Source organism: Suricata suricatta, chromosome 15 (genome assembly GCF_006229205.1).
Source record: "Suricata suricatta isolate VVHF042 chromosome 15, meerkat_22Aug2017_6uvM2_HiC, whole genome shotgun sequence".
In the NCBI taxonomy this organism is placed as follows: Eukaryota; Metazoa; Chordata; class Mammalia; order Carnivora; family Herpestidae; genus Suricata; species Suricata suricatta.
In genome coordinates this window covers 77,624,457-77,635,339 of record NC_043714.1, presented here as the reverse complement: position 1 = coordinate 77,635,339, position 10,883 = coordinate 77,624,457, and the positions used below count along the sequence as shown (strand labels likewise).

General features: G+C 49.8%; 1 protein-coding gene across 1 annotated transcript in view; it reads right to left on the bottom strand.

The window, feature by feature from the left end:
- Positions 1–2,841: 2,841 nt before the first annotated feature.
- The window catches only part of ZNF623 (zinc finger protein 623), an 11,703-nt gene continuing 3,661 nt past the window's right edge, over positions 2,842–10,883 (bottom strand). Inside the window, exon 2 of the mRNA XM_029923261.1 lies at positions 2,842–6,639. Coding sequence (XP_029779121.1) covers positions 5,038–6,564 — 1,527 coding nt within the window. The 5' untranslated portion in view covers positions 6,565–6,639 and the 3' untranslated portion in view covers positions 2,842–5,037. The remainder of the gene's footprint in view (positions 6,640–10,883) is intronic.

Here is a 10,883-nt window from a genome sequence, read left to right as displayed (position 1 = left end):
TCAGGTCATGATCTCGCAGGTTCGTGGGTTTGAGCCCCTCGTTGGGCTCTGTGCTGACAGCTTAGAGCCTAGAGCCTGCTTTGGATTTGGTGTCGCCCTCTCTCTCTGCCTCCCTGTTCATGCTGTCTCTCAAAACTGAATAGAAATGTTAAAATTTTTTTAATGTTTAAAAATATAAAATAAATTTAAAAAATTAAAAACTCCCCAGGTGATGCTGAACCATAGCCTGGGCCCATCTTATTTCTCCTGGGGTCTCTACCTGCTTCTCTCTGCACAGAAGACAGTTGCTGTTTTCCTGGTACTTGTCAAAGGTCAGGCAGCTGGGGTGACTGAGCCCACCACGTGGGAGTGGGGGGCCTCATAAGGGCTGACCAGAGGACGAGTGCCCTCCCAGGAGGAGCTGGGAGGGGTACGGACCCCACACAGAAAGTACAAATATATCCTGGAAGCACTAATCATAACCCTAAAACAGCTGTATTAGCATCAAATTTGGGGTTTTTAAAAAATACCAAAGATAGACACTTTTAAATGCCAAAGGATCATCAAATAACCAACAAATCAGGGTGCCTGGGTGGCTCAGGTGGTTGGGCATCCAGCTTAGGCTCAGGTCATGATGTCACAGTCTGTGAGTTCGAGCCCTGCATCAGGCTCTGTGCTGACAGCTCAGAGCCTGGAACCTGCTTCAGACTGTCTCCCTCTCTCTCTGCCCCTCCCCCATTCATTCTCTCTCTCTCTCTCTCTCTCTCTCTCTCTCTCTCTCTCTCTCTCTCAAAAATAAAGATTTAAAAAATTTAAAAAATCCCAGCAAATCTAATTGTTTATGTAGCCCAAGCCAGAGGTGCGAAATACATAAATTTGACAACATGAAGGAAAAAAGACAAATCCATAATTGTAATTGGCAAGTCCAACATTCCGCTCTCAGTGACAGGGAAGTAGAAAGAAAATCAGGAACGATACAGAAAACATGGGCAAGCTTATCAGACAGACGGGCCTGACTCGCACAGACCTCTAACACTCGCCAGTGGCACAACGCCAGGGCTTTGCAGGGGCACGTGGAGGTCTAGGAAACGAATAGTGAATCAAAAAGAGCTAAAACATGGCATATGTTGTCTGACTGTATAATGGAATTAAATTAGAAATCAGTAATAAAAATAACTGAAAAATGCCCCAAGTATTTGGAAATTCAACACACTTCCACATAAATCATAGTCAAAGAAAAAATCCCAAGAGAAATAGGAACATATTTACTGAACGATGATGAAAATGACAGATCAAAACTTATGGAGTGCAGCGATGCACTATTTGGAGGAAAACTGTTCGGTCTCAGGGCTTATATGAGAAAAGAAAAACGATTTAAAACCAATGACGTAAGCCTCCACTTCCATAAACTAGAAAAGGGGAAATTAGTTCAAAGTGGAAGGAAAGAAATAAAACGATTCTATTTGTGACACAGAAAATGGACAAGCAATGGAGAAAAGTCGACACCCGAAGCTGCTTCTTAAAGCAGCAGGAACATTGGTAAATATTTAGCCACACTGATCAAAAAGAAGCACCGGTGACCATTAGCAGGAGGAGGGGAAATCGCTTACAATACAACTAATTAAAACAGAATATAAGCCAGAATGCACAGAAATACAACAATAGAATGTTTTGAACTTTATGCCAGCAACATAACATACTAGGTAAGTAACCACTTGAAAGAGCTGCACATTACCAACATTGGCACAAGAAAAGAAAAATCAGAGTAGTAGTGTTACCTATTGCAAACATTGAATTTGGGGGCACCTGGGTGGCTCATTTGGTTCAGGGTCCAACTTTTGATTTCGGCTCAGGCCATGACCTCAGCCATGGGATTGAGCCCTGCATCAGGCTCTGTGCTAAGTGTGGAAGCTGCTTAACATTCCTACTCTCCCTGTGCCCCTCCCCCTTGCTTGCACACACTCTCTCAAAAACAAAACAAATCAAAAAAATTAAATTTGTAATTTAATTCAAAAAGAAATCCCCAGGGTTTCACTGGTGAAATGTATCATACATTTAAGTCAGAAATAACATTACTACTATGAAAACGACTTCAGAAAATAGAAGTGGCTCCATCGGTTAAGTGCTTGACTTCAACTCAGGTCATGATCTCGCGGTCTCAGTTTGAGTCCCGTGTCCAGCTCTGTGCTGAGAGCTGAGTCTGGAGCCCACTTTGGATTGTGTCTCCCTCTCTCTCTCTCTGCCCCTCCCCCAATCACATTCTCTCTCAAAAATAAACATTAAAAAAATTTGTAATGGGCAAAGATGTATAGACACCTCACGAAAAAGGATCGATAATGGCAACATGCAAATGAAGATACGCGGCACGATCACTGAACATACAAATACAAAGCAGAAACACCAACACAGCGTCACACATAACTAGGATGGATTCCATTTCAGACGAGTCGGGGTATCAGGCGTCGGCAAGGACGTGAGCATCTGGAAGAGACGCACCGCGGCAGGAGGGTAACACGGTACAGCCACTACGGAGGACTTTTTGGCAACTTTTTATAAAGCAGGAAACATACTGTGGCTACTGGGGGGCTCAGTCGGTTAAGCGTCCGACTTCGGCTCAGGTCATGATCTCACGGTCTGTGGGTTCAAGCCCCATGTCAGGCTCTGTGCTGACAGCTCAGAGCCTCGAGCCTGCTTTGAGTTCTGTGTCTCCCTCGCTCCGCCCCTCTCCCCCTCATGTTCTCTCTCTCTCGAAAATAAACATTAAAAATAAAATAAAAAATAAAGTGAAAAACACACTTATAACCCAGAAAGTAAATTCCCAGGCATTCACCAAAGAGAAATAAAGAGGCATTTACAAATAAATACTTTTACACAAATGCTCATAGCAGTTTTATTTGTTAAGACCCAAATCTGGAAACCCGAATTTCTATCAACAGGTGGATGAATAACAAACGGCTTGTCCAGACGACGGAACACTGCTCAGCAGAGACGCCGAGACACAGAGGTACCGGGCCGAGTCTGTCAGACCCGCCAAAGCAAAGTCAGTCAAGCCACGCAGGATTACGTACTGTGTAGGTCCATTTAATGTGAAGCCCTACAAGCAAAACTACGCCGATGGAAAGTGGTTACTCGGGACCAGGGTAGGAACGGGGAAAGGGCAAAAGGGAGCAACGCTGTGTGATAAAAATGTTATTCTTCCTTATTCTAATGGTGGTTACACAGGTATATGGTTTCTCAAAACTCTGTACACTTTAAATAGGCGTGTGGAACCTGGATGTCACCAAAGGCCACTCAGGTGGTCCGGTACTATCGGGTCCGAACCACATGAAACTTCTCTAATGATGAGTTTTCCAGAAGATGCAGTGCTGTATGCCTCTCTTTATCACTTACCCCCGGAGGCTTCTAAGGTTGCTGGAATTTAAGAACTCAAAATCTGCCCTAATGGGCAAATAGGATGATTTACGCCATTTCCAAACTGGTTGTTTTGGCTTGTGTCAGAGAAGAAATTCAGAGGCAACGACTGTGAATTCTCTGCTCGTGGCTACTGTCAATGCAAGCTACCAGAAGGGGAGTCCACCACCTCCCTGTGCTGCAGGGTCATCTCCCAGGTCGCTCTCGTTCTCAAGCTGCCATGGCTCTTCCAGTCCGGCATCTCCTCTTTCATGAAGCTCTTCCAGCCCCTTCATGCGCAGCGAGTCCCCACCTTACCTATGTCCTACACAACTGGGGACCTGTACTTTAACACTAACACTGTGTGCAGTCCGTCTTCCCCGGCAGATGGAACAGCTTCCCCTGGTTTCCTAGGGTTCAGCACTGGTCCTTCTAGACCACTACAATTTGCAAATCAATGACAAAGTGAGCCAGAAAGCAAGTGGACAGACCAGAAGCGATGAGGCCAATCATGGAACCGCTGAGAGAGAAAACCTTGTGCAACGCGCTGGGAACGTGCGCCCCTCGAGTGGGTTAGAGAGATACACAGGCAACCAAGTGGACACAGGGCCCCCCAAACGCAAGTGGACAAGTCGTGGGTGAGCTCTAAAGGCGATAAACCTGAGGCGTGCTAGTCTTACACTAGCTACCACTCACCACCCGAGTCAGGTACAAGTACAAGATGTGGACAGTGCTCACAGAGAAGACATTTCCAGTAGACCAATAAGTTATGCTGTTACGAACAGGATCCAAAAAATTTAAGTATAGCAGTAGAAGAGGGACAGAGCAAGAGAGATGCCAATTACACGTAGACTGGGGTGTGCTCCTTATTGCACTAAATACAGGGACACACAAGTCAACCAGCTATGATCATGTCCATAAGGAGCCAATAGTATAATAATGAGAGAGCAGATTAAAAAAAAAAACCAAAAACCCTTTCATATACCAAAGTAAGAGCCGTAACAGAAGTGCTCACTAGCAACACAAGCAGGGGCGGGGGGTGGGGGGAGAGCTGGCTGAGCCTGACCCAACACCTGAGTCAGTCAGGTGTGCAGAGCGCATTCAAGCAAGGGCAGAGGTGAGGCAGGAGCAGCTTGGGGGAGTGAGAGCGTCGACCCGCTAACGTTGCCACAACCAGTGGTTAAGCCGTGGATGAACCTCGAGGAAGCAAAAAGGCCTTAGAAAGCAGGACTGAGTTTGGGAAGCGTCCTAAGGACAATAGGGAACCAATTTGTGATTTTAAATAAGAAAGATCTTTCTCCAACTTGCTCTTTTAATATATCAAAATTTACTATTAATATTCTCTTAAGTATCAGGTTGAGATTCGTAGTTCTGCTTTAAAAAGGATTTAACGTGGGAGAGAACTGTAACTGTGCAATAAAATACAGAACCTTCTTTGAGACCTAGCTCCCCCCTCAGCACTGTTCCAGCCCAGAGTCACTTGTGCAGTCTTGTGGCTCCTGAGGTCACACGTTACTAGTTGAGGACAGCAGCCCAGCCCCACTGCACGGCGGTAGGGGACAGCCCCTCTGAAAGCAGCCCAGCCTAGGACTTTGGAAAATGCCGGTACATCCGTCACATGAATGGAATCATGTGGACTCGTGCCACTCCCTTCCAAACGTCGCTCACTTAGCTGGAGACAGACTGTAAGTCAGTTGTGTGCCCCCCGGGACCTGCAGACTTCTCGCCCAAATGTATGCTGGTTTTATTCAAGGGAAGTCCCTCCTGGTGAACACCTTGATTATTTTTAAAGTTTGGGGTCGAGCTGAAATCTTTCCCATACTGACTACATTCATACAGTTTCTCTTCAGTATGAATTTTCTGGTGTTGAAGGAAGTTTGACCTTTGAATGAAGCCTTTCCCACAATAACTACATACATAAGGCTTCTCTCCAGTATGAACAATCTGATGCAGAAGCAGCTTGGAGCTCTGAATAAACGCCTTCCCACAGTCCTTACATTCAAAGGGCCTGTCCCCGGTGTGGATTTTCTGATGCTCAGTGAGATGGGCTTTCTGGAGAAAGGCTTTCCCACATTCCTTGCATTCATACACTCTCTCTCCAGTGTGGATTTTCTGGTGTCGAATAAGGTATGAACTCAGAAAGAAAGCTTTCCCACATTCACTACATTCATAGAGCTTCTCTCCGGTGTGAATTCTCTGGTGCTGAGTAAAGTTTGACGTCTGGCTGAAACGCTTCCCACACTCATTGCACACGTAAGGCCTTTCCCCAGTATGGATCCTCTGATGCTGAATCAGCTTCGAGCTCCGAATGAAAGCCTTCCCACACTCATTACATTCAAAGGGCCTCTCTCCAGTGTGAATTCTCTGATGTTCAATGAGGTCTGAGCGATGACGGAAGGCCTTCCCACATTCCTTACATTCATACTGTTTCACTTCTGTGTGGATCTGATAATGTCGAATAAGGCTTGAGCTCCTAATAAAGGACTTTCCACATTCGTTACATTCATAGGGTCTTTCTCCTGTGTGAATTCTCTGATGGCGAATAAGCAAGGAGCTCTGACTGAAGCCTTTCCCACACTCTTTGCATTCAAAAGGCCTCTCCCGGGTGTGAACCCGCTGGTGCCGAACCAGGTCTGAGCTGTGACGGAACGCTCTCCCACACTGCATGCATCGGAACGGCTTTCCTCCCGCATGTGCCCTCTGGTGCTCAGCAAGTTCTGTGTAGTGACTGAAGTCTTCCCCACACATGCTGCACACGTAGAGTCTTTCTCCAGTGTGAGCTCTCTGATGCTCAGCAAGGCGGGAGCTCTGGCTGAAGCTCTTCCCACACTGCTCACACCTGCCAGGTTTCTCCCCAGTAGGAGCAATCTGATGTCCTACAAGGTCCGAGCTAAATGGGAAGGTCTGCCTGCAAGTCTCACACTGGTGGGGTTCTCCTTCCACAAGCTCTCTCTGGAGGAGGAGGAGGTTCGAGCTCAGAATTGGGCTTTCTCCTGATTTACTGCCCACCTGACCTGCCTCTCCTGCTTGAATCTTCCAGTGAGTAACTGTCACCTGCCTGAAACCTCCCTCCTGAGCGGGACAGCCCCGCAAGTTCTGCCCTTCTGGGTTTCCCAACAGCCCCCCTAATTTGGGTTTGGGGAATGCCCCAGACTCAGTGGCAGGGAGCTCCATCACTGTGGGGGTTTCTGACATTGTCTTAGGCAGCTTTCCATCCTCAGAAATTCAGGCTCCAGATCACCTTCTTGTCACGAGTTCCTAAGTCAGAATCTGAAATAAAAGAGAATAAGATCATCTTTTGCCTTTGTCAACAGATAGGAATCTGCTGGAGCAGGTGGAGGATAAAATACATCCAGAGGCTGGGAGAGAGGAGTGTTTCCCTCGCTCACACCCCCCACCCAACACACGGACACCCCACGTGCATCGCAGCCACCTGAGAAGGCTTCTCTGCCCCCCCCAACACTCAACTCTGGGAACAAACTAATGGGGAGGGATGTGGCTTGGATTCCATTAAAAAGTCATGTCATATTTCCAAAGAATCGAATGTATTGACCTTGCCACCCCTCACTGTCCTCCCTTTCCTCTGTGCCAAGCTCAGATCACATGGTCTGTGGTATTGTGTTTATCTTCAGTCACATATTATAATCATCTTCTTGCATATTAATCCTAACTCCCCCCGCCCTTCCTCTATCACGTTTTCGTGGGAAAATCCCCACGTGGGCTACATTCTGCTTGCTTCTTGTTCTGCATCTGTATCTACACCCACTGAGCTCTCTGTACATTCACAAACCCCCTGCCTAACGGGGCCATGAGAGCCACCAGCGATCCCTACTTTCCTTATTCTCCTACAAGACCATCCCTGCTTTGTCCTCTCTTCTCTAAACATCCAATACTCCCTCCTCCCTCTCAGTTGATGCCCGTGCTTATTTCAGTGAGACAGAAGCAATGAGTGGAGAATGTCGACTCCCTCCTGCCCATCTACAGCCTGTCCATCCCCAGGCCATGCCCTTCTTACGCAGTTCCACTGTCCTCGGTCCAGTCTAAAGTGAACATCTCTACCTGTGCACTAACACCCACTCCTCTCGCCCACTCAGTAACACAAGCCTCCGCCGCACAACTCTAGAGCTGGAAACTTTACAGCGGCACCATTCATAGCCGCTGAAATAACCAACAGAGAGGGGTGGACGGAGGAGTACTCCTGCAAGGGAATAAGACACAGCAATGAAAAATAAAGCCTGCTAAACACAAAAGCAAAGATGAATCTCACAGATGCAATGTGTGAGGCAGAAGGAGCTAGGCACAAGAGAGTTCATACTGTAGAACCGTTTATATGAAGTTAGAACAGACCAAAGCAATCTATGTGGGAGACGAAGACCCTGATGACCTTTCGGGAGAAGGTAAGAACTGGAAGGGGGGATGGGGCACAGGGGCGCTGACGGTCCACACGGCTCTCTGCATCCCGGGGCAGTCACTGTGGGAAATCTTGTTCAGTCAGCAGTTACCACGCATAGTGGCCAGGATGCAGGGCCCACTCCCACCCCCCACTTTGAAATTCTCACCCTGGGAACCACCTGTAGGCAGGACTCTGCTTCCCCACAAGGTCACGGCCCTCCCCTTGAAGGCCCGCTCTTAGCTGTCCGTCACTGTACGGTGATGCCCCACAAACACAGCACCAGAAAGCAGCACACCTGTCATCTCATACCTCTGAAGATCAGGGCCACAGCCGAGGGCCTGGGAGCCCTGTTCAGGGTCACACAAGGCATCGGCGAGGCTGGGCTCAAAGCTGGAAGTGCTGGGAAACTTCCAAACTCATCCAGAGGTCAGGAAAAATCAGTTCCTTACAACGACAGACGTTCCCGGACTCCTCGCCAGCGGTCAGCTGCAAGCTGCCCTCAGCCCCCAGGGATGCGGGTGTGTCTCGGACGGGAACAGCACACAGAAACCGCCTTCTCTGCTGCCACCAGCTGCAGAAAACGACTCTCCAAGGCCATGCAGGACTAGGTCGGTCTGCCTGGAGAGCCCCCCACCCGCCGCCAGCTGGCTCAGGACCTCACATAGAGCCGGGAGGAGGCGGGCGCGCCTTCGGGCCAGGACCCTGGGCGGCCGTCTCAGATGCCTGCCACACCACAGCCAGCGCCTGGCTGAGCACAGGAGCCCAGAGTGTCCTGGCCTCCACCTGGGGCGCCTCGACTGTTGTCCAGCCTTTCTTACAGATGTGCCACCTGAGAGCTCCATGCAGTAAGTCCACTTCTGGGGAGCTCCGCCCAAGGTGCCCCCAAGCAATCACTTCTTGCCCCAAATCTGCCCCAGTGGGAAGCAGACCTGCTGTGCCAACCTGTGAAGGCATGCCCTCCAGACCCATTTCCAATGTGGCCATCGAGGATGAGGACCTGCTTCTGAGGGCAGAGCTGGGGCAGGGGGAGCAGGAACAGGAGCGGAAGCAGAGCGAGTGACAGTGACGTGTGCTCTCTGGCCCAGGCAGGGCGGCCTCACAACACGGTTTTCTCTTGACATGAGCTGTGACTTGCTCAAGCACACACATTCACTGAACTCCTTGTGACACCGTTAACAACACCGGGCCAACACATGACATTCCTGTCCCTCCAAGGGCAGCCGCTTCTGTAAATACAGCCGGAGAGCTCTGCCCATTTCATGGCTCAGTCAGCAAGACCTGCAACTCTTTAAAAAAATTTTTCTTAATGTTTTATTTTTGAGAGAGAGAGAGAGAGAGAGAGAGAGAGAGAGAGAGAGAGACAGCGTAAGCAGGGGAGGGTCAGATAGAGAGAGACACAGACAGAATCTGCAGCAGGCTTCAGGCTCTGAGCTGTCAGCACAGAGCCTGACAAGGGGCTTGAATCCACAATCCGTGAGATCATGACCTGAGCCGAAGCCAGACCTCAACCGGCTGAGCCCCCCAGGCGCCCCCAGAGCCCGTGACTCTTGATCTTGGACATGTGAGTTTGAGCCCAATGCTGGGCACAGATCTTACTTAAAAATGAAAAATTAAGGGCATCTGGGAGGCTCAAGTTGGTTGAGCACCCGACTTCAGCTCAAGTCATGATCTCATGGTCTGTGGGTTTGAATCCGGCACTGGGCTCTGTGCTGACAGAGCCTGTTTTCAGATTCTGTGTCTCCCTCTCTCACTGACCCTCCCCTGCTCATGCTGTCTCTCTCTGTCTCTCAAAAATAAAAAACATTAAGAAAATAAAAATAAATAAAAAGAACATTTAAAAATTTCATTTAAATGGAATCATACATGTTTCTGTGTCTGCTTTTTATTCAGCACATACCCATTATTTGAGTTATAACTCACAGTCTTACACTTTATTTATTTACTTTGATAGAGAGAGAAAGCGCGTGCGCCCACAAGTTGAGGAGAGAGAATCCCAAGCAGGCTCTTTGCTGTCAGCACAGAAACCCACGCGGGGCTCAATCCCACGAACCAGAAGGTCACGACCTGAGGGGAAATCAAGAGTTGGACACCTGTGCGCCCCTACTCACCATCTTGAAGCGCACAGAAAAGTGTTTGTAGAGTATCCCTAAGATTACAAAACCATTACCACTATTCTTTTTTTAATGTTTTATTTATTTTTGAGAGAAAGACAGAGATAAAGAGAGAGAGACAGCATGAGCAAGGGAGGGGCTGAGAGAGAGGGAGACACAGAATCCAAAGACAGGCTCCAGGCTCCGAGCTGTCAGCACAGAGCCCGATGCGGGACCCGAACCCACAAACTGTGAGGTCATGACCTGAGCCGAAGTCGGACACTTACCCGACTGAGCCCCCCAGGCGCCCCGACCATCACCACTAACTCCTTCCAGAACATTTTCATCACTCCCCCCAAAACGTCTCTGCTGTGGCTCAGTACCACGCCTGTGACCGCCGGCACCGCGGCAGGCAGCGCGCTCCCGCCCGAGCCCATCACGATTCGCTTCTCCACGTCTCCCGAACGCCTCAGCGGTCTGCGGTGCGGGGTGACCGTTAAGGCGGCTGTAACTGCTCCCGCCGATGCAGGCCGTTTCCGGCGGGTGTACTCCCAGGAGCGTGACTGTGGGCTCCCGGGTCCTGGATCTGCTTTGGTGGCCACCTGTTCAGGACACGTTTGCAAATTCCACTGGGAACCAGTGTGGCCGCGGACAGCGAGTGGGTGCGTCCCCACGGTCATGCTGCTCTTTGGCTGGGCGTTGGAGACCAGGACTCGCCGTCTTGAGTGCGAACAGCCGGGAATAAAGGTTGCGGGGCCCCTACCTCCACCCGTGGTGACATGTGGATGTGGCAGAGCAGCCAGGCTCCCGGAGGCCTTGGGGGCCAGAGCCACCTACGTAGACGCAATGGCACCAGAAGTGAAGTTGTCTGAATCAGGGCAGCTTGAGTAACGCGTGAGTGACGCCGGTGAACAGCCCGAACTCAGACCGGCGCTCCCAGTGACGAAAAGCGAGCTGAGCCCGCCCACCACCAGCTAGCGCCGAGGGCGCGGCGCCGGGCACGGCCGGCCGCCGCTGGGCACAGCGGGCAC